At 44.9% G+C, this 25,009-nt stretch overlaps 1 protein-coding gene across 1 annotated transcript in view; it reads right to left on the bottom strand.

The window, feature by feature from the left end:
• Positions 1–24,782, bottom strand: part of FUCA1 (alpha-L-fucosidase 1) — a 50,064-nt gene extending 25,282 nt beyond the window's left edge. Inside the window, exons 1-4 of the mRNA XM_073572926.1 lie at positions 24,346–24,782; positions 23,056–23,190; positions 22,830–22,967; positions 20,024–20,129 (exon numbers count right to left, since the gene is read on the bottom strand). Of these exons, the coding sequence (XP_073429027.1) occupies positions 20,024–20,129; positions 22,830–22,967; positions 23,056–23,190; positions 24,346–24,731 (765 nt within the window). The 5' untranslated portion in view covers positions 24,732–24,782. The remainder of the gene's footprint in view (positions 1–20,023; positions 20,130–22,829; positions 22,968–23,055; positions 23,191–24,345) is intronic.
• Between the last annotated feature and the right edge of the window lie 227 nt (positions 24,783–25,009).

The raw sequence follows: 25,009 nt of genomic DNA on the forward strand, positions 1-25,009 counted from the left end.
CAGTGCGTGTGTCACTGTCTCTGCCTTTGGACAAAATGAATGTGAAAGGTATGGTAAGTCAGATCAGCTGCAGCCCCGATTTCCTCTTCATGTTCAATTTATCAGAAGACTGGGACAGTGATGCAAGCGTTGATTGGGCATTAGGCTTAAGTGTCACAACAACTGCACGAAAGCAAAGAGAACGCGAGTGCCGATACCACTGGAATGGCGCTGGCACGGGGAGGAGAGTATTAGCAATTTTATTTTAAATCGGGGATCAACCATTTTAGATCAAAAAGGGGTATTCTCATCTTCATTGATGGGCATAATTGGATTATGCTTATGAAAACAAGCAACTTTTCAATTTACTGCATTTAAATTAATCTCCCTTCCCCAGATAATTATACCAATCATGATACTGAAAACATTCATTATATCTCCCCCGGATTGTATGGAAGCGTAATCATTGTCATATGTATTGCCGTGATACATGATTATGCAGTTAGCAATCACATAAAGGGTAGTACATCCTTTAAATAACTACTGGTAGCGATATTCTATAGTATATACCCGAATGTCATCTCCAGGTTCCCTCCTGTTTGTACACTGTGGAGACGCTGTGTCCCCGCAGCACAAAGCATTTCAGTGCGGCGGCTCCACCCCCTGAGTGTAATACCATTTAGTTAGAAATTGTAAAGAAGGACTAATTTAGAGTGGCATTAGTTGTAGCTGTATAAATAAGTTTAAAGCGAACCAGGCACTGTCAGATTGGCATTGTTACACCGATTAAACTAATACCTGGGTTGGAGAAATCTGTCTTTTTCTAAAGAAATAGCAACCAATCACAGCTCAGCTTTCATCTTTTAAACAGCTCTGGTGAAATGAAAGATGCTTAGTGATTGGTTGCTATGGACAACACAGGCAGTGTAACCTGTTGTGGTCAAGAAGATCTGCCTATGAAGTAGATATATATATATATGGGGCTTTGTGTGTGGCTATGTGGAGTGGGCGTGGCTTGACACAATATATATATGAGGTGCCAAGGGGAGAGGTACTAGAAAACAGGTATATTTCTCCCCGTTTCATTTCATATGTCTCCGTGTACTGATGATGAAGCCAGTTTATTTCACTGTAATCCAGTCCTGGTTTCCTTAGTGATCAGCATGGAAAGGACTGGTAGTTCCCCCTCCACTAATTCAATCCAGGTTTTGGTTTCCTGACTGGTCCAGCTGATATAATCAGGAGGAGCTGGGATCTCTCAGTCTATCTCGTCTGCTGAGCTGGGAGCTGACACAGTAAGATTACATGGACTTCTTTGCTGTTATATAGGTTTATTTTGTAGTTAGCCTGCTATTGTTAGTTAGTGGCCAGACGGCCTTAGATGTTTTATTTCATGTTTGGCATGTGTAACATTGAATAACCAGTGTGCACAATAAATATGCCGTGTCCATATCCATGTGGAACTTGCTAGTCTGCTGTAGTGACTCCATAGCCACACGCTTGTGCCAAAGCAAAGATCCCAGCTGAGCTATCTATTCCCCACATATGGTGTTTCGAATGCGGGCAACTGTGGCTGCTGGACTGTGACTGCAGAGAAAACGCTGTGTATGTCCTGGCTGAAAGCTTCTGTGCTTTTGAAGAGCCAAGAGTCCAGTAATATGGAGGAACTTGTGAAGCAGTTATTGCAAGCAAATGTGCAACAACAGCAGACTAATACTTGCTTCCAGAAGGCTCTGGAGCAGCAACACCAGATGCAGCAAGAGCAGTTGGAGGCAATAAAACAGGCCTTGGTTCGGCAACCCCGAGATGAGGGAGACTGCACAAAGCGCTGCTAGTGCGCAGAAAGCCGTACAGAAGACTTTGCTTAAAATGACCGCAGACGATGATGTGGAAGCATACCTCACCGTGTTCGAACGTATTACAGAACGTGAGCACTTGCCGCTGGACAGATGGGCTGAGGTAGTTGCTCCATTTCTGAGCGGAGATCCACAAAAGGCCTATTATGATCTGAGTGGAGCGGATGCTATGGACTATATCAAACTCAAAGGCGAAATCCTGGCAAGGCTGGGAGTAAACACGTATGTACGGGCACAGAGGGTGCATTTATGGACTTTTGTGGAGCATCAGCCAGCCCGCTCACAAATGCATGATCTCATCCATGTAGTAAAAAAATGGTTGCAACCAGAGGCTTTGACATCCGCACAGATGGTGGAGCGTGTTGTTCTAGACAAGTACCTGCGGTCCTTACCCGCTAAGATCCAGAGGTGGGTTGGACAGGGTGACCCAACTACCGCTGACCAGTTGGTGAATATGGTCGAACTCTACAATGCTTCTGAAAGACTACTCCAAGGGACATTTAGCACCCCACTGGCTCACCAAGAAATCGCTGGAGAGTCCTGCGAAACCTATTTCATCTTCAAAAGGAGAGAACGTCACAATGAAGGTAGCAGACCTACAAAGGACTATGGAGGAGGTGGTACGGGCTCACAGCAAGCCAGCAGATCTCCATCGAGGAGGCAAGGGCCTATACAATGTTGGAGATGTCACAGGCTTGGCCATGTAGCAGCTAACTGCCCAATGACTACAGAGCCAATGGACTAACGCTATGAGGCGTTTTTCGTTATATGTGCAGTCAGTCTGTGTGGCAGAGACCCTCACGGGAAATGAACAACACGTGTGCCACGTTGAGGTTGACGGTTATAGTGTGAATGCCGTCTTGGATTCCGGCAGACAAGTAACTTTGGTACATGCCAGTTTGGTGGACTCTAGCGCCCTAACGAACTTAACCGTGGGCATTAGTTGCATCCATGGGGATACTAAGAACTATCCCACTGCCTGGGATACTCTTGCCACGCCAGTAGGGACCAAAAGACATCAGGCGGCAGTCAAAGTCTATGGGACACAGTGTAATCCTGGGGAGAGACTTTCCCTTATTTTGGGACTTGTGGAACTTCAAAAGTGGCATGAACCCTCTAGCTGAAGACGGTACTCCGGAGCTAGCCCCTGAACCATTGCAGCAAGACGACGGAGAACCCATCTCAGAGGAAGTACTAGAATCTGTGGACTCTCCTCTGGCTGTGTATGCAGGCAAGGCAGACCAGCTAGAGGATGTTTTAGAAATGCCTGACCTTGAGGTGGCCTGTGGTAAGTTCGGGACCGCTCAGCACCAGGATCCTACTCTAGCAAGGGCGTGGGAAAACGTGAAGGTCTCCGAGGGAAGACCATTGTACCCAGGGGCTCAAAACGAGTTCCCACGCATGGCGGTGCAGCAGGATATGCTATATCACAGACAAGGTGCGAGGAGTGGTGGTAGAAAAACTAGTCGTACCTAAGTCCTTTCGCCAGGTAGTATTGGAGTTGGCACATAAACATCCCTTGGGAGGGCACCTGGCGGTAGAAAAGACAAAACACCGTATTCTGCAACGTTTCTTTTGGCCGGGTCTAGTGGGAGACGTGACCCAGTACTGTCGGTCATGTCCTACGTGTCAATTGACCGCACCTATGTCACATTTTAGAAGCCCGTTTGTGCCCTTACCAATAATAGAGGTGCCCTTCGAGAAGATAGCAATGGATATAGTCGGTCCGTTAGTTAAATCTGCCAGGGGTCATCAGTACATTTTGGTAGTATTGTATTATGCCACGCGTTATCCCGAAGCAGTGCCCTTGCGGAATGCCGATGCGAAATCAATTTCAAAGGAGCTGGTTAATATGTTTTCCCGCACTGGCATTCCAAAAGAGATACTTACGGATCAAGGGACCCCCTTTATGTCTCGTATACTTAAAGATTTATGTAAACTGCTAAAAATCTCCCATTTGCGTACCTCAGTATATCACCCTCAGACTGACGGTTTGGTGGAGCGCTTTAACAAAACCCTAAAGGGAATGTTGAAAAGGGTGGTGGATAAGGACAGGAGAGATTGGGATGCCCTACTACCATACCTCCTGTTCGCTATACGTGAGGTACCCCAATCCTCCACAGGCTTTTCACCTTTTGAGTTGGTTTATGGGCGGTGTCCAAGAGGCCTGTTAGATATTGCCAAGGAGACTTGGGAACAAGAGGTGACTCCTTATCGCAGTGTAATTGAACACATAACACTTACGCAGGACCGAATTGCAGCAGTTATGCCAATAGTTAAAGAGTGTTTAGAGCGCGCACAATATGCCCAAAGCACGGTATACAACCGAGCGGCTAAAACACGAGTCTTTCAACCCGGAGACAGGGTGTTGGTATTGGTACCTACCGTAGAAAATAAATTTCTTGCGAAATGACAGGGACCATACGAAGTGCTGGAACGAATAGGTGAAGTAAATTATAAGATACACCAACCAGATAAGAGAAAGCCCGAACAAATATACCACATAAACTTGCTTAAGGCCTGGCGGGACAGGGATAGTCTGGTGGCAGGAGCTGCCCTTGAGGATGGGCCTCGAGGGGCACCACCTTCTAAGGTAAAGGACCCCCAGGTAGCTCCGCCAGAAGTGGGTATTGCAGACACGCTATCCGAAAGCCAAAAACGAGAGACCAGGGAGTTCATACAGAGGAATGCAGATGTTTTCTCGGAACTTCCTGGCCGGACTCACCTAATTAAACATGACATTGTTACTGAACCACAGGCGCGGGTACGGCTAAAACCATATCGAATTCCAGAGGCTCGGAGACAAGCCATTGCCAAGGAAGTGAAGAAGATGTTAGAGCTCGGGGTCATTGAGGAGTCCCGGAGTGATTGGGCTAGCCCTATCGTACTGGTGCCCAAACCCGATGGGACTATCCGATTTTGTAACGATTTTCGTAAAGTAAATGAAGTATCGAAATTCGATGCCTACCCGATGCTAAGAGTCGATGAACTGATAGAGAGACTGGGTTCGGCCAGGTACATATCCACTACTGACTTAACAAAAGGTTATTGGCAGATTCCCCTCACGGAATCAGCCAAAGAGAAAACTGCCTTTGTTACGCCCCAGGGATTATTCCAGTACCGAGATATGCCATTTGGGTTGCATGGTGCCGCAGCCACCTTCCAACGTCTAATGGATATTGTCCTAAAACCCCATGGCCGGTATGCGTCCGCATACTTGGACGACATCATTATCTTTAGCGATGACTGGGACACGCATTTGTCAAAAGTACAAGCCGTCTTAGACTCCCTAAAAACAGCTGGGTTGACTGCCAATCCCAAGAAATGTAAGTTGGGATTGGAAGAGGCTCGCTATCTGGGATATAGCATAGGGAGAGGCGTCGTGAAGCCTCAAGCCAATAAAGTAATAAAGTGGACGCTATTCAAAATTGGCCACGACCGGTAACCAAAAAACAGGTTGGAGCTTTTTTAGGGATCGTTGGTTATTATAGGCGGTTCATCAAGCATTTTGCAACCATCGCAGCTCCTCTCACAGATCTTACTAAGGGGTCAAAATCTGTCACAATAAAGTGGAACGCAGAAGCAGAGGCGGCCTTTCAACGATTGAAAACAGTCCTCTGTGACCAACCAGTGTTGGTTGCACCCGACTATAAACGGGAGTTTATTGTCCAAACGGACGCCTCTGGGGTGGGCCTCGGCGCGGTTTTGTCTCAAGAAGTAAATGGCGAGGAACACCCAGTGGCCTATCTAAGCAGAAAGCTTACAAGAGCAGAAAAGAACTACAGTGTAGTTGAGCGGGAAGCCCTGGCTGTGAAATGGGCCCTGTGCACCTTGCGCTATTATTTACTAGGTCGCCCGTTTAGGCTAAACATGCAAAACAGAAGCCGCAGAGACACCATCACATGTTTCTCAACGCAAGCAATGACCAGCCAGGTCTTTCCCCGGGAAGGCACAACCACAGGAAGGGCAGTCTCCAATGAAGGAAACCACCTATGCCAAAACATGGTATCCATCCACAGACAGCTGTTTCGGGGTATTGCCCCTCATCAGTGTGGAGTAGGAAACTGGCTGGTAGGAGCAATGCCTAGTAAAAGACTGTGAAAAATGAGGATGAATGAACTCATGGAGATCAACATCCAACACTGCGGAGACACCATCACGTGTTTCTCAACGCAGTGATTCTAGAGCACTGCCCCCATCCCTTATGGGAAATATGCAAAACAGAAGCTGCGGAGACACCATCACGTTTCTCAACGCAAGCAATGACCAGCCAGGTCTTTCCCCGGGAAGGAACAACCACGGGAAGGGCAGTCTCCAATGAAGGAAACCACCTATGCCAAAACATGGTATCCATCCACAGACAGCTGTTTCGGGGTATTGCCCCTCATCAGTGTGGAGTAGGGAACTGGCTGGTCATTGCTTGCGTTGAGAAACACGTGATGGTGTCTCCGCAGTGTTGGCTGTTGATCTCCATGAGTTCATTCATCCTCATTTTTCACAGTCTTACTAGGCATTGCTCCTACCAGCCAGTTTCCTACTCCACACTGATGAGGGGCAATAGCCCGAAACAGCTGTCTGTGGATGGATACCATGTTTTGGCATAGGTGGTTTCCTTCATTGGAGACTGCCCTTCCCGTGGTTGTTCCTTCCCGGGGAAAGACCTGGCTGGTCATTGCTTGCATTGAGAAACATGTGATGGTGTCTCCGCGGCTTCTGTTTTGCATGTTTCCCATAAGGGATGGGGGCAGTGCTCTAGAATCACTGCGTTGAGAAACACGTGATGGTGTCTCCGCAATGTTGGATGTTGATCTCCATGAGTTCATTCATCCTCATTTTTCACAGCCCGTTTAGGCTAGTGACAGACCATTCGCCCCTAACGTGGATGTCCCGGGCAAAAGAGGGCAATGCGCGGGTGACACGCTGGTTCTTAGCATTACAGGGGTTTAAATTTTCCGTTGAGCACAGGGCGGGCACAGCGCACAGAAATGCAGATGCGTTGTCTAGAACGCACTGCTTGGTGACTCGTCGTGTCCGACCCCACGGGCTCGAATAGAGGAGGGGGGTGTGTGAGGTGCAAAGGGGAGAGGTACTAGAAAACAGGTATATTTCTCCCCGTTTCATTTCATATGTCTCCGTGTACTGATGATGAAGCCAGTTTATTTCACTGTAATCCAGTCCTGGTTTCCTTAGTGATCAGCATGGAAAGGACTGGTAGTTCCCCCTCCACTAATTCAATCCAGGTTTTGGTTTCCTGACTGGTCCAGCTGATATAATCAGGAGGAGCTGGGATCTCTCAGTCTATCTCGTCTGCTGAGCTGGGAGCTGACACAGTAAGATTACATGGACTTCTTTGCTGTTATATAGGTTTATTTTGTAGTTAGCTTGCTATTGTTAGTTAGTGGCCAGACGGCCTTAGATGTTTTATTTCATGTTTGGCATGTGTAACATTGAATAACCAGTGGGCACAATAAATATGCCGTGTCAATATCCATGTGGAACTTGCTAGTCTGCTGTAGTGACTCCATAGCCACACGCTTGTGCCAAAGCAAAGATCCCAGCTGAGCTATCTATTCCCACAAAATATATCTCTCTCTCTCTCTCTCTCTCTCTCTCGAAGGGCCTTTCCGCCTAGGGGTAGCTGTGGGCTGCCCTTCTCAGGACAGGAGTTTTGGGGATCAGCTTATATCAAGCCCCACAGGGACCGATAGGTATAACTGTTGTCCCATTTGTTCTCTGGAGGACCATTTCAGGAAGATACTCCTTGTGTGAAAGCAGACTACAGGACTGGTGAGAATGCTCGAATTAATTACCGTTTCCTTACCTGACTTATGCTTCATCCTATTATATGATGTGTCTATAAATTATCCATTCTTGTTGTAGACGCTAGTATCAATTCCACTTTCCTTACAGGATAAAAGCAATTTATATAGCCTACTATATTTACTCAGACAACATCTATTGTCCCATGCACTCAAGCGCATGTTCTTTCTTGAGCAGGTGGCCTATTTGAGAACGTATCTATATTCTCTAACTCAAAATCGGTTCCACCCCGAGAATATTGTCCTTGCAAGAATTGACTTGCCTTTTTACTGTAGGAGAGGTAGTTGTTCCCTGGGTGTTTTTCCGATTCCCCCTACTTTTAGAGGTGGCACTTTATAACATTTTTAGTGATAAAACGCATCAGGTGTGGGGAGGACACAGCATTCATCCCGTCTCCACCTTGGCGTCTCTAAGATTAGGTATCATACCTGCTAACTCCATTTCATTGCTATGTTCCATAGGTGGTCTTTAATCTGACATCATTTTCTTTAGGTATTAAGCATGCTCCCATTGTTATTACAACTGCTGCCCGACTAATCCACCTGTCTCCCCGCTATTCCCCAGCCTCCCCCCTATGCCAGGCCCTTCACTAGCTTCCTATTGCCCAGAGGCTAACCATGACATACAAAGCCATCCACAACCTGTCTCCCCCATACATCTGTGACATGGTCTCCAGGTACCTACCCGCACACAACCTTCGATCCTCTCAAGATCTCCTCCTCTACTCCCCCTTATCTCTTCTTCCCACAACCGCATACAAGACTTCTCCCGTGCTTTCCCCATGCTCTGGAACTCTCTGCCGCAACAAATTGGACTCTCACCAACAAAGGAAACCTTCAAAAAGAAATTACATACCACTGTACCCCAAAACACTGGCTGCAGTAACTGCAGCAAAAGGTGGTAAATACTTGCTACTTTGTGTTGATATATCATATAAAATCCCAATAAAAAATTAAGTTTGTGGGAAAAAAAGTGTAAAAAGTTTATGGGCATGAATACTTTTTCAAGGCACTGTAAACGCCCTCTAATGCTCTTGGTTTGCATAGGCTCCTTATATGTAGCAGGCCCCCATAGCACAGTCTCAACAGCACAGAATGATCTAGTACTTAGGACACAATTGTCAATATCCATAAGAAATATACTGTACTTATACACTGTGTAATTTTAACCAATTCATGAAAGTGCTCATTAACCCTTTCACGAGATATGACGTAAACTTATGTCATATGTAGTGTCCCAGCCATCATGACTAGCAGCCACAGGTGGAGCCGAGCTCCACCCACAGCATTTAACCTGTTAAATCCCGCTGTCAATCTCTGACAGCCGTATTCAACATGCGCCGGAAGGGAAAACTTCATTTCACGCATTCATCGGCGCACCTGTGATGTGATTGTGGGGCGCCTATGAGTTGTCATGACAGCTGGGGGTCTGCTGATGACCCTCTTGCCTGACATTAAGATCCTCCTGTGAAAGCTGGCTGGCGTTAATATGCTGACCCACTGCTATGTATAGCACAAGCCATCCGACCATCACAGCTTCAAGTACCCTAAGGGAACTGATAAATGAAGTGAAACCCCTCCACCTGTTTGTTGTTTGTCCACAATTGATCATGCATTTGGAAATAATGCTGTACTATCGGATCTGCGTGAAATGGAGTACCTTCCTAGGGCGGTGTCAGATCATGTGCTGTATTCATGATGTGCTTTCATTTAGGCGGCCCGAACAGACCCAATAGGTCATACACCCATTTAGGTTATCCCTTATAGGGATAGAATAGAATAGTAGACCTATTAGAGGTATTTATAACAGACCATGCTGATTTCCCCGATAGATTAGTATTGTGGGATGCATATATTAAAATGGAATCCTGTATTGGGGAGCAGAGACTTGCTGAGGAATGTAAATTGTTGGAAGTTCAATATGTCAATAACCCCTCTGATGATTGATTGCATAAATGGCTTGGTAAGGGAAGGGAGTACCTGATACATTTACAGGAGAAAGCCCAGAGAAAACTTTTTTCTCTATACAGACTTATTTTTGAATTAGGTAACCAGTCAATTCTTGGCATACAAAGTCCAACAAAATAAAATGTCTCCATCCATTCTGGCCATTAATACAAGGGAGGGAACTCCACTGCTTTAATCTGACCAAATTGCAAACAAATTCGAAGAATATTTTAAAAAGAGTTATATGACTCTCAACTGAACCATACTATAGAAGAAACAGATGAGTACTTAGACCATATAGAGTTTCCCAGACTTTCTTGTGAAGACCAGCGTTCTTGGATAGGGATATCGCGTTGGAGGAAATTCGGGAAGCAGCCATGTCTCGCTCTAAGGGCTCATACTCACTTGCGAGAGACTGGCACGATTCTCGTGTGAGTCTCTCGTATGAAAACCCGGCACTGCGGACAGCACTCGGACCGGAGCGTGCGGCTATACGTATTTCTATGCAGCCGCATGCTCCGGTACGAGTGCCGGCGGCACTGCCAGGTTTTCATGCGAGAGACTCGCACAAGAAACTTGCGAGTCTCTCGCAAGAGTATGAGCCCTAATGGGAAGACTCCGGGCACTGATGGCATGCCCATAGAACTATATAAAAGATATCTAAATCAGAAAGAGCCGATTCTGCTGCAGACCCTTTCTGAAGCACTTGCAAGACAGTCGCTCACCCAATCCTTTTGACACCACTATAGTGGTAATACCAAAGCCAGATAAACCTGCTGAGGACTGTGGCTCTTATCCCATATCTCTGCTTAATACACAGACTATAACATACTCACTAAGCTTATAGCTAATAGACTTAAAGCAGTAATACTAAGAAGAGTGCATGAAGATCAATCCGGCTTTATGCCAGGAAGATCCACCTCCTCTAATATTAGAAGGGTGCAGGTTCTAACGCAGATAGGACACAAGTGTAAAGGTACTGTCACACTTAGCGATGTACCAGCGATCCCGACCAGCGATTTGACGCGGTCAGGATCGCTGGTACATCGCTAAGTGGTCGCTAGTGAGCTGCCACACAGGCAGATCTCACCAGCGACATCGCTGGGGACGGGGGTCGCTACTTACCTGTCAGAAGCGGCGATCATGCGTCCTCCCGCCCGGCTCCACACGTCGCTTGTCGTCACAGCAGGAAGCACCGCAGGAAGCTGACGACGAGAAACAGTCCAGCCTGTTCTCGCGCGATCAGCAATAAGCAGCGGGGGAGCGGGTTGTAGGTAAGTATCAGACACAGCAATATCGCTATAACGTCACAAGTTATAGCGATATTGCTAGCGATATCGCTTAGTGTGACAGGCCCTTTAGAAGCCTTGGGTGATAGCCTCTTTAGATTCTGCAAAGGCTTTTGATGCAATGGAGTGGAAATTTCTCAGACAAATTTTGCAGGTGGATTGGACTACTTTATTATATGCCCAGAGCCAATATCCTTGTTAATGGCTTGCTATTGGAGTATTTTGACCTGAGTAGAGGAATTAGACAGGGCTGCCCACTGTCCCCAATGCTCTTGCGATTGAAACAACTGCACTTGGGATTAGACAGGATCCTGTGGTGGAGGGAATATAAATTCTAGGGTGGATAAAGTCAGGTTATATGCTGATGATCTGGTACTCTTTCTGGATAAAATAGAGCAATCTCTTCCAAGGGCAATTGACCTTATTAATCGTTTTGGGGAATTGTCTGGTCTTAAAATTAATTGGAGTAAATCTGTGATCATGCCGCTAGTAGATAACATAACTGCACCTGTGCTATGTGGTTTATAGGTAGTACAAAAATATAAGTATTTAGGCATCATAATTAATCAAAATCCAATTGGAGACCTTAAGGATAATACAGTTGTGGCCAAAAGTATTGACACCCCTGCAATTCTGTCAGATAATACTCAGTTTCTTCCTGGAAATGATTGCAAACACAAATTCTTTGGTATTATCATCTTCATTTAGTTTGTCTTAAATGAAAAAACACAAAAGAGAATGAAGCAAAAAATTGATCATTTCACACAAAACTCCAAAAATGGGTACCCTCAGCCTAATACTTGGTTGCACAACCTTTAGCCAAAATAACTGCGACCAACCGCTTCCGGTAACCATCAATGAGTTTCTTACAATGCTCTGCTGGAATTTTAGACCATTCTTCTTTGGCAAACTGCTCCAGGTCCCTGATATTTGAAGGGTGCCTTCTCCAAACTGCCATTTTTAGATCTCTCCACAGGTGTTCTATGGGATTCAGGTCTGGACTCATTGCTGGCCACCTTAGAAGTCTCCAGTGCTTTCTCGCAAACCATTTTCTAGTGCTTTTTGAAGTGTGTTTTGGGTCATTGTCCTGCTGGAAGACCCATGACATCTGAGGGAGACCCAGCTTTCTCACACTGGGCCCTACATTATGCTGCAAAATTTGTTGGTAGTCTTCAGACTTCATAATGCCATGCACACGGTCAAGCAGTCCAGTGCCAGAGGCAGCAAAGCAACCCCAAAACATCAGGGAACCTCCACCCATGTTTGACTGTAGGGACAGTGTTCTTTTCTTTGAATGCCTCTTTTTTTCTCCTGTAAACTCTATGTTGATGCCTTTGCCCAAAAAGCTCTACTTTTGTCTCATCTGACCAGAGAACATTCTTCCAAAACGTTTTAGGCTTTTTCAGGTAAGTTTTGGCAAACTCCAGCCTGGCTTTTTTATGTCTCGGGGTAAGAAGTGGGGTCTTCCTGGGTCTCCTACCATACAGTCCCTTTTCATTCAGACGCCGACGGATAGTACGGGTTGACACTGTTGTACCCTCGGACTGCAGGGCAGCTTGAATTTGTTTGGATGTTAGTCGAGGTTCTTTATCTAACATACGCACAATCTTGCGTTGAAATCTCTTGTCAATTTTTCTTTTCCGTCCACATCTAGGGAGGTTACCCACAGTGGCATGGGCTTTAAACTTCTTGATGACACTGCGCACGGTAGACACAGGAACATTCAGGTCTTTGGAGATAGACTTGTAGACTTGAGATTGCTCATGCTCCCTCACAATTTGGTTTCTCAAGTCTCAGACAGTTCTTTGGTCTTCTTTCTTGTCCCCATGCTCAATGAGGTACACACAAGGACACAGGACAGAGGTTGAGTCAACTCTAATCCATGTCAACTGGCTGCAAGTGTGATTTAGTTATTGCCAACACCTGTTAGGTGCCACAGGTAAGTTACAGGTGCTGTTATTTACACAAATTAGAGAAGCATCACATGATTTTTCGAACAGTGCCAATACTTTTGTCCACCCTCTTTTTTATGCTTGGTGTGGAATTATATCCAATTTGGCTTTAGGACAATTCTTTGTGTTTTTTTCATTTAAGACAAATTAAATGAAGATAATACCACCAAAGAATTTGTGTTTGCAATCATTTTCAGGAAGAAACTGAGTATTATCTGACAAAATTGCAGGGGTGTCAATACTTTTGGCCACAAATGTATATACCCTTTGGGAGATATGATGAGGAAAAAGTTTGAGATATGGTCCCAACTTCCCCCATCTGTGGTGGGCAGAATTGGATTAATTAAAATAATAATTTTTCCCAAGAACATATGTTGGAACACACATCATTAAGGGTTTCTTCAGGAAAATGCATAGTATGATGGCAGTGTTTATATGGGGTCCGTCAAGACCTAAATTAAGTATTGGATCCCTGCAGAGGCCCAAAAACCAGTGTGGATAGTCCCCGACTTATATTTGTATTATCTAGCCGGTCAACTACGTTACTTAAAACATTGGTTAATTCAGGATGGACTCAATAATGCAGAGGCACATCTCATGCACTTTTTGGGTGGGCATACACAGTGGGCAATATTGGAGGGTTCGTACAGACCACCCCAGGGTTTGTTATTTGCGCATAACTTAGCAAAACAGGTTTGGCAAGAAAGTAAACGTATTATGAAGTTCACTGATCAACTTGGGGAAATTCAAATATGGGATTATCCAGAATTCCCGCACCTTCAAAATTTACAAGATCCAAATTTCTGGAAACACAACACAATCAGATTTTTTAAAACAAACTATTATCGTTCGAACAAATTCACGTCAGGTTCAGAATTCCCCATAGAGACTTTTATAGATATCTGCAGCTGAGACATGCCATAATGTACCAGTTCCCGTTTCCTAGAGTGAGAATATCTAAATATCCATTGATAGTATTATCAACTCAAGGACCCACAGGTGCGAAATCCTCCCTTTATACCTTTTTGTTAAACTCTAAAATTGCATCCACTCAGCTCGCTGTGGAAAGCAAGAGGCGCCACTTAATCCCCTCTATCACTGATGATCAGTGGAACGATGCCCTAGAGGCACATACGATGTGTTGCCAGCTGCAAATAACAAGTTAATACAATTGTATATTCTTCAACATTCCTATCTCACCCCAAGTAGATTACATAAATTTGGTAGAGGGGCAACTAATGAATGTCATAGGTGTGGGGAATCAGGAGTGGATTTCTGGCACCTTATTTGGAACTATAGAATTATACGAAGATATTGGAGCGATGTCATAGCTACATTGGAGCGGATAATTGGGATACCGATCGAATGTAGTCCGGAGTTGTGCATCCTCCTGGATGAGGAGATGTGGGTCCACCATGATAGAATATTTCTTCGGGAAGTTCTATTTATGGTTAGGAAAGCTGTAGCGTTGAGGAGGATGGGGTGGAAATCTCCTTCGATTAATCAGTGGAAGAAACTAGTGAATGATATAATTCCTTCTGAAAACATATTATATAGAAACAGAGGATGTCCCCCGAAGTTCCATAGGATTTAGGAAAAGTGGTGTAACTCACCCTTGACGCAATTGGCTCCTTAATACTATGGTCTCCTCGATCTTGCGATACAGTCCCTGATGTATATCCCTTCCAGACCATGAAAGTGATGATTTGTGTAAGCTATGTGTCTATTATAATCTGACCTGGTACGAGTTTAAAACTCTTAAGGCTCATACTCACTTGCGAGAGACTCAAACGATTCTCGTGCTAGTCTCTCGCATGAAAACCTGGCACTGCCGCCGGCACTCGGACTGGAGCATGCGGCTACATGTTTTTCTATGCAGCCGCACACTCCGATCCGAGTGCCGGCGGCAGTGCCAGGTTTTCACGCGAGTCTCTTGGAAGCAAGTATGAGCCCTAAGAACGAGCCTGTTGGTTAGGACGTGCAATGCTTGGTAGAGTACATTATGCTGAATGCTATGTTTCATTCGTTTTCTTTGTTTATTATTGAAAGTGTGATGTCATCTATGTCAATGTAAACGGTGATTATATGGATTATTTTGACTTTATACTACATGGTCATATGTTTGTTATCTTATTCTGTGGAATCTTTAAATAAAAAAAAAAAAAGTTTAAAAAAAAAAAACCTCCACAAGAGTTCAAATCACACCTTTTTGCCCCATTAACCCCTTCACTACCAAGGGTGGTTTGCACGTTAACTACCGGGCCAATTTTTACAATTCTGACCACTGTACCTTTATGAGGTCATAACTCTGGAACGCTTCTATGGATCCCGGTTATTCTGACATTGTTTTCTCGTGACATATTGTACTTCATGTTAGTGGTAAAATTGCATTCAAATAACTTGCGGTTATTTGTGAAAAAAACGGAAATTTGGCGAAAATTTTGAAAATTTCGCAATTTTCCAAATTTGAATTTTTATGCCCTTAAATCACAGCGATACGGCACACAAAAAACTTAATACATAACATTTCCCACATGTTTACTTTACATCAGCACAGTTTTGGAACCAAAATTTTTTTTTGTTAGGAAGTTATAAGGGTTAAAAATTGACCAGTGATTTCTCATTTTTGCAACACCATTTTATTTTTAGGGACCACTTCACATTTGAAGCCACTTTGAGGGGTCTATATGATAGAAAATACCCAAAAGTGACACCATTCTAAAAACTGCACCCCTTAAGGTGCTTAAAACCACATTCAAGAAGTTTATTAACCCTTTAGGTGCGTCACAGGAATTTTTTGAATATTAAAAAAAAAATGAACATTTAACTTTTTTTCACAAAAAAAATACTTCAGGTTCAATTTTCTTTATTTTACCAAGGGTAACAGGAGAAATTGGACTGCAAGACTTATTGTGCAATTTGTCCTGAGTACGCTGATACCTGATATGTGGGGGGGGAACCACTGTTTCGGCGCATGGCAGAGCTCAGAATGGAAGGAGCGCCGTTTGACTTTTTCAATGCAAAATTGGCTGGAATTCAGATCGGACGCCATGTCACGTTTGGCGAGCCCCTGATGTACCTAAACAGTGGAAACCCCCCCAAGTGACCCCATTTTGGAAACTTGACCCCCCAAGGAACTTATCTAGATATGTGGTGAGAACTTTGAACCCACAAGGGCTTCACAGAAGTTTATAACGTACAGCGGTACAATTAAAAAATCATATTTTTTCCACAAAAATGATCTTTTCACCCCCAATTTTTAATTTTTCAAGGGTAACAGGACCCTAAAAGTTATTGTGCAATTTGTCCTGAGTACGCTGATACCCCATATGTGGGTGTAAATGACTATTTGGGCGCATAGCAGAGCTCGGAAGGGAAGCAGCGCCATTTGACGTTTTTGGCTGGAATTGAGATCGGACACCATGTCGCGTTAGGAAAGCCCCTGATGTACCAAAACAGTAGAAACCCCCCACAAATGACACCATTTTGGAAACTAGACCCCCCAAGGAACTTATCTAGATGTGTGGTGAGCACTTTGAACCCCCCAGTGCTTCACTGAAGTTTATAACGTCCGGGCGTGAAAATAAAAAAATCGTATTTTTTCCACAAACATGATCTTTTAGTCCCCATTTTTTTATTTTCCCAAGGGTAACAGGAGAAATTGGACCCCAAAAGTTGTTGTCCAATTTGTCCTGAGTATGCTGATACCTCATATGTGGGAGAAAACTACTGTATGGGCACACGTCGGGGCTCGGAAGGGAAGTAGTGACGTTTTGGAATGCAGACTTTGATGGATTGGTATGCGGGTGTCATATGCGTTTGGAGAGCCCCTAATGTACCTAAACTATTGAAACTCCCCACAAGTGACCCCATTTTGGAAACTAGACCCCCCACCGAGCTTATCTAGATGTGTGGAGAGCACTTTGAACCCCCAAGTGCTTCACAGAAGTTTATAACGCCTGGGCGTGAAAATAAAAAAAACATTTTTTTCCGCAAAATTATATTTTTGCCCCCAATTTTTTATTTTCCTAAGGGTAACAGGAGAAATTGGACCCCAAAAGTTGTTTTGTAATTTGTCCTGAGTAGGCTGATACCCTACATGTGGGGGTAAAACACTGTTTGGGCACATGGCAGAGCTTGGAAGGGAAGGAGCACCATTTGACTTTTTCAACGCAGAATTGGCTGGAATTGAGATCAGACGCCATGTTGCCTTTGGAGAGCACCTGATGTGCCCAAACAGTGGAAACCCCCAATTATAACTCCAACCCGAACCTCAACACACCCCTAACCCTAATCTGAGCCCTAGCCCTAACCCTAGCCCTAACCCTAGCCCTAACCCTAGCGGGAAAATGGAAATAAATACATTTTCTTTTAGTTTTATTATTTTTCCCTAACTAAGGGGGTGATAACGGGGGTTTGATTTAAGATTTATGGCGGTTTTTATGTTTGGCGGCTGTCGCACGCTAAAAGACGCTTTTTATTGTAAAAATAGTTTTTGCATCACCACATATTGTGAGCTATAATTTTTCCGTATTTTGACCCACCGAGTCATGTGAGGTCTTATTTTTTGCGGGACGAGTTGACGTTTTTATTGGTACCATTTTCGGGCACGTGACATTTTTTGATCGCTTTTTATTCCGATTTTTGGGACGCAGAATGAACAAAAACCAGCGTTTCATGAATTTCTTTTGGGGGGGTGCGTTTACACCGTTCCGCGTGCGGTAAAATTGATAAAGCGGTTTTATTCTTCGGGTCAGTACGGTTACAGCGATACCTCATTTAGGTCGTTTTTTTATGTTTTGTCGGTTTTTTGCAATGAAAACTATTTTATATAAAAAATAATCATTTTTGTATCGCTTTATTCTGCGAGCTATAACTTTTTTATTTTTTTGCGGATGATGCTGTATGGTGGATCGTTTTTTGCGGGACAAGATGACGTTTTCAGCGGTACCATGCATATTTATATGCGTCTTTTTGATCGCGCGTTATTGCACTTTTTGTTCGGTGGTATGATAATAAATCATTATTTTTTGCTTCGTTTTTTATTTTTATTTTTTAAGGGGTTCGCTAAAGGGGTTAACTAATGGGACAGTTTTATAGGGCAGGTCATTACGGACGCGGCGATACCAAATATGTGTACTTTTATTGTTTTTGTTTTTTTTTATTTTGAAAAAATGGATTTATTGGGGGATTATTATTTTTTTTTTTACTGATATTTATTTAGCGATTTTTTTTAAATTATTTTTAACACTTTTTTTTTTTTTTACTTTATTACCTTGTCCCAGGTGGGACATCACTGTCCTGTGACAGATCGCTGATCTGTCACATCACAGATCACTGTGACAGATCAGCGATCTGTCACAGGCACTGCTGCAGACTTCCTCATGCCTGCGCTTTGCAGGCAGTGAGGAAGTCAGCTCCCTGCAGGCCCCCGTCGCCATCTTGGATCCGGGGGCCTGTAGGGAAAGAGCCCCCCGCAGCAGCGCTGCACATTGCGCTGCCGTGGGGGGCTCAGGGAAGCACGGAGGGAGCCCCCTCCCTGCCGATGCTTCCCTTTAACCCCCGGTACACCGCGATCACGTTTGATCGGTGTGCAAGGGGTTAACGTGTCGGGGGCGGTCCGTGACCGCCCCTGACACATTGTGCCGGGTGTCAGCTATGATAATTAGCTGACACTCGGCCGCGATCAGCGGCGCTCACCACGTGGGCGCCGCTGATCGCGATGACGTAATATTCCGTCCATGGTAATTAGGTCCATGGTCACATGGACGGAATATTACGTCAATTGTAGGTAAGGGGTTAAAAATAAAAAAAAATTAAAAATACACATTGAATTAATTTTATATTTTGATAGATACCCAAACAGTAAACAGCGTAATGAGAAGAAAAAAAAAAAAAAAAATCAAAACCCCAAAATTACTTTTTTTTTTTGGCGGCGCAACATTGCATTAAGAAGCAATGAAAACACTGTATCAGTAAAAACGTCAGCTCAGGACGCAAAAATAAGCCAGGACCCAGCCCCTGAAAAATTAAAATGTTCCATATTTTATAAAATGGCAACAAAAACATTTTTTTTTTCCACAAACGTCCAATCTCTCACCATTTGAGATGTGTTATATACTGTGCATATATTATATATACACACACACACACACACTGTGTATATACATTTTACATGCACATATACAAACACACACACACACACGTTTGCTGTCTGCGTACTCCTACTTACCTGTAGAATCATATTGAGAGGTTAAGTCGTGGTAAGGCTAGTTTCACATTAGCGTTTTTTTGCGCAGCGCATCGGGCGCATAAAAAACGCAAAGAAAAACGCAAAACAAACGCGCGTTTTTTTAACGTCATGCGCACGCTGATGTGTAAAAAAAACGCAGCGTTGTTTGCGTTTTACATGCGTTTTTTGCATGCGTTGGCGTTTTTTATGCGCATGCGTTTTTAAGTGTGACGTTTTTTCCATTGTCTAGAGAACATTCTAGACTTGTTTCACTCAAAAACGCATGCGTAAAAAAACGCAACCGTGCGCAAGACCATGCGCACGCATGCGTTACCATAGACTTCAATGTGTTGTTTTTGCGCATTCCGTGCGCATGCGTTTTTTTGCCGAGACAGGGCGCACCAAAAAATCCAACATGTTGCGTCTGGCGCACCTGGCGCAAAAGACAAAAAAACGCATGCGCACGAAAACGCAAGTGTGCGCAAAAACATGCGCACGTCATGATAAACATAGGTGCGCAGTGCGCATGCGCACGGGTGCGCACGATGCGCTGCGCACAAAAGCGCAAATGTGAAACCAGCCTAAGAAGAAAAAAAAACAAAAACAAAAAAAAAAAAACACAGGACACAATTGGGTAATTGCACTTTTTTTTGCAGTTGCAACACACTTGGAATTTTTGGCAATTTTCCAGTGCATTACATGATGAAATTAACGATGTCATTCAAAATGACAACCTGTGCAAAAACCAAGCCTTCATATGGCTATTTTGATGGAAAAATAAAGAAGTTATAGCCTTTTGAAGAAAGGGAGGAAAAAAAAAACAAATCATTGGAAAAAAAAAACAAAACACTGCCATGTCATGAAGTACATGACTATCACTGTAGCTGAGATGAGTTTTTCGCAGAATATGCCAGAGACGCCCCTAAAACTTTAATCAACAGAAGTATACCTTAATCGGGCTGTCATTGTACAACCAGGCTAAGAAATCCGTGGAGTTCCAGTAAGTAGCTGGTGATTCCCAGTCCCCATCAGACCAAAGCAAATCAGGCTCATACCTGAAAAGTTAAAAGTACAGACAAAATAGTTAGGTTAATGGCAAACAGATCCAGCAGGAAAAAAAAAACTGCCGAGATGCACAGGGGAACAAAGTCCAAACACACAATGCATGGGGAGGTTAGGCTTTGCCATATTTCTTAAAAATGTTGCTTTACCCCATCAAGACTGGACGTTAGGAAGGTTTTTTTTCCACCTCTTCTCTACTGTTGCCATCCAGGACTTATACTTTTTTTGCTGACATGGCCACGTGACAGCTTGCTTTTTGAGGGATGAGTTGTAATTGTCAGGGGCACCATTTTAGGGTACGTATTAACTCTTATTGGGAAGAACATAGAAAAATTTAAAAAATACAAAAAAAAAAAAACAAACCACAAACCAGCAATACTGCCATTGTGTTGAAGGAACTTGTCAGGTAGGTTCAGATTATTTCTCAGGCTAAGGGTTAGGACTATAAGGGAACGTGCCCACGATCAGGAAGCAGCATCAAACCCGCAGTGGCCGGATGTGACTGCATAGTGGATGGGATTTCAAGAACTCTCACTATTTGTATGTGCGTATGTGGCTCATCTGTGGAGCCTGACACGCAGTGCATCTTAAGATCGCAGCATGTCAATTTCTCTAGCTGAGACGCTAGTCTCCCCAACAAACTTCTTCAATAGAATCTATTGGACGCGGTAAGTCTGCATGGTTTAGTAACTCATGAGGATTTACATGTGTTCAATGCGCTGCGTCCGGATCGTGAGAGCGTAGACTAAGGGCGCAAGACAACTGCATAAAATGGATGACTATCGCATCACAATCCTTGGATTGGCCATCGGCTCTCCTGATTAGAGTGCGACAACTGCATAGAAATACAGGCAGTCCTGCTCGGGTCAGAACAGACGACCAGTCCGAGCATTGCTATGTGATCCTCGTCCATGTCATACGGCTGTCTTACTGCACACTTATCACGATCAGGTTTGTATCATAGGTAGCACTAAGCAGTGAATGGAAAAAAAGAAAAAAAAAAAAAACACATTATAATAGCACTGTACCATGCTCCGTTCCCTCAGGGTAAGGCGCAGCACTGGGCGGTTATGTTCAGTTGAGTGATGCCCCACTCAGCAGGATGTCAAGCATTGCTATGAGTGGAGAACTGTGACTGCTCAGTGAGATCAGAATCTGGGTTTCTCCTTTCACCCAATTGTCACCTATGACATGGACATGATGTGGATGACAATTATCACCCTTAGCCTGCTGTGGGCCCGTTACAGACAGCGATCTCGCTGATTTTGTGACACATCAGCGATCTCTCCAGCGAGATCGCTGTGTGACATCCAGCAGCAATCGGCCCCCCTGCCCGGTATCGCTGATCGTGCTGGATCGTCCTGGGCCATTTTTTCATCTCTGGTCTCCCGCTGGCCAGCACGCATTGCTGCGTGTGGCAGCGATGAGCGACGATGCACGGTGGTTACCAATATAAACATTGGGTTTCTAAGGGCTGTGGGGCCCTTAGAAACCCGATGTTTACCCTAGATACCAGCGTGCACTGCAGGCAGGGCGGAAGGTGGAGGCAGAGCGGCGCACAGACAGACCGGCGTAGCTCTGCTATCTGTTACTCCGGCCTGACAGACTGTCTGTGTGCCGCTCTCCCTCCACCTCCTGCCCTGCCTGCAGTGCACGCTGGTATCTAGAGTAAACATCGGGTTTCTAAGGGCCCCGCAGCCCTTAGAAACCCGATGTTTATGTTGGTAACCAGCGTGCTCGCTGGTCCTGAACGCTAGAGGGGCTATGTGACAGCTCACAACGTCCCAGCGATCCCTTCCACGTCGGATCGTGGGTGGGATCGCTGAGACATCATTATGTGTAACAGTACCCTTAGGCAGGGAATCCTGACTGGGCAGGTTGTACATTTTGCACTATTCAATGTGCTGCACAAATAAAGTGTAAAATCCATTCTGCGGGTCATTACGATTAAAGCGATATTAAATTATATCTATCAAACGTTGGTTATTAAGATCCCAGCAATTTTCTTGTTCTGAACAGGGTTTAATCACGCCTTCAAACAATAAATAATACTACTTTTGCATCAAAGTAAATTCACTTTTAGAAAACATTTTTGGGGTATATACAACTGTTCTGGTAGCCAGCATGAACAGAAAATACAACTGGGGATTGTTTTACATTTTTATGCTGTCCACCATGCAGTAAAATTAACAGTGAACCTCATTCTGGGAGTCCGTATGATTGCTATAATACCCAGTTTATATTGGTTTTTACTACATTTTTGTGCAAGAATATTTTTTTTCTTTTTTAAACACAAGATGAGCCATTACGTAATGTTAATTAATGTGCTATAACTCTTATCGCTACCGTTTTGGAGTAGATGCAACTTTTGGGAGGAGTGGAAGGTGGCTGTGGATACCCTCACCCTGTATGTGCACATGTGCCGCAACCCCCCACTATTTTTTTTTTTTCGGGGGAAGGGGGGGGGGGTGCGTCAGGTGCAAGGCTATGGAGACTGACCACTAAAATGGGCTCAGACTCCGACTCCACAGCCCTTGTCAGGTGGCCCCATTAGGACTTTTGCTATGGACCCCATGACTTCTATGTACTTGTGCACTGTGAGGTGTGCCGCCATGTAGCATGATTACATTATGGGGATGCACACAGTCGTACATTACAATGCAGCACGCAGTAAGATCACTGGTTCCATTTACCTCATTACCAGATCATGCAGCTCTGGCATAGTCTTTGCTAGCACAAAGTACTGTGTTTTGAAGCCACTGTTCTTGTCCGCTAAATAAAGAGGATGAAACCACTCCAGTAAAGAATGATATAGTCCATAGCGCAACTTTCTGCAAAACAGAGACACACCGTCATTGCCGGGCATGGATCACAGGCGGCAGGACAACAGCGATACGACAGCACACTGGACGTACAAACCTTTTCTTCAGGGCAGTTCCAAGATCACCTACAAGATCTCGATGGGGTCCAGTGTCCACAGCGTTCCAGTTCCAGGATACAGGAGACCCCCAGTTAGTGAAGCCTTCATGGTGTTTTGTGGTGAGGACGACATACCTAACGAGAGACAGCAGGTGGAAGCCAGTTTACTTCCAGCTAATCAGAAGAAACGTGCGTCGGGGCAGGGCTCCGAAACGTGCGTCGGGGAGACGCTTGGACGCCGAACGCTGTGGCCTCTTGCCCCCTGTTGTCATTTTGCCTATAAGGTATGATCGCTGCCGGATATTTCTTGCCTGCGATTGTTTAGTAAGTGCTCACTTTTACCCATGTACTGGTTGAGCCTTACCTTTTGGCACAATAGTTTCTATAATGACTGGGTATTTCCTCCATTGTGTCAGACTCAGGGGATTATAATTATATTTATGATGATCCGTTTTTTACTACATGTTGTAATGATGAGGCTTCAGTGTGACGTCCGAACGTCGTCATTATTCTTGCTGTTTGCACAAAAGTGGTGTTATACCTTACCTGTATGTTTTATCTAATAAAGGATTTTTTGTATGAATTTTTCATATTATTTTTGGACTTATGATCATAATTTTTCTGTGTGTTGTGCGGTTTCATACTGCGATCTGTCCACACTTTAGTCCATGATAGTTGTACCTAATTTATTGCCTTCTTATATATATATAATCTAGCATGTTTCCGGTACCTATGTTGAATTGCTTTCATAAAGGCCGTAGGCGTTAGATTTTAGGCAATGAACGTCGGCACTAGGGAGAAGGTAACAATCCCGGGACCAGGGGCATCTGAGCTGTAACGACTACAGCATTATTATAGGGGCATGGTCGCACTATGAACCTCTCATTTTACGGGGTCACCCTGGGCATGGGATGTCGTGGGGATCTCATTATGGCCGCTGGATCCCCACTACAGGTGAATAGTGACCTCAGACTGAGGAGTTTTAGCGTTTCTTTCATAGTAATACAATGTGATCATATGGATGTCACTGGAGATTCCAGCGGGGGTCTAAGCTATCCGATCGGGGGCCATAATAGAGGAGGGTACACACAGACCCTTCCTTACAGTCTATGGCAGCCGCTGTCCTGAGACACAAGGTGCTGCAGGCTTGGCAGCCGGCAGTGAATGAGTTACTAAGAGGTTTTCTAGAAGCCTGATCACATGACTTTCAGTCATATGACCTGGGCAACACATAGAAGGGGGCGCCGCCGACAGGACACGCTGGGAGTTGTAGTGGCGGCACACACTTACCGAGCCCCGGCCGCCTCGAACAGCTCAGCCCACGCGTCCGGATCAAAGAACTCGGCGGTGAATTGCGGGGCGAAGTCGGCGTAGGAGAAGCCGGGCGGGTAGTTCTTACCCATGAACTGCACGTAGGCGGCGCTCTTCTCGTGCTGCCAGTTCCACCAGAACCACTCACTACCGAACGAGGGCACCGAGAACACGCCCCAGTGCAGGAAGATGCCGAACTTGGCCTCGTCAAACCAGGCCGGCAGGGGGCGCTTATCCAGCGAGTCCCAGGTGGGCTCATATCGGGTGGAAGACCCTGTGTGGACGGCTACTACGCACAGCAGGACAGAGGCCAAAAACCGGCCAGCCGCCATGACAAAGGCACTAGACCGTCTGGCGTCTGTCATAAGAGCGGAAGCGACACCCTGTACATTGCAGAATGCTCTAGTCAGCCCCGCCCCGTTCTGTATTGCCACCCAATAAAAATACTCGTGGTTGGGTAGTGGGCGGGGCTGGGTTGCATGCTCCGCCCACCCACCATTCCGCGCTGCTTTTAGGCCATGTGCACAGGATGCGTTTTTCCTGCGGATCCGCAGCGGATTTTACCGAGCAGAAAGGCACACGTAGCAGAAAATTTCTGCTCAAAAACCTGACTCCCTTCCCAGAAACCGCGCTTTTTTTGTCT

Source organism: Dendrobates tinctorius, unplaced genomic scaffold (genome assembly GCF_039654945.1).
Source record: "Dendrobates tinctorius isolate UK_male_01 unplaced genomic scaffold, ASM3965494v1 ptg000007l, whole genome shotgun sequence".
Classification (NCBI taxonomy): domain Eukaryota; kingdom Metazoa; phylum Chordata; class Amphibia; order Anura; family Dendrobatidae; genus Dendrobates; species Dendrobates tinctorius.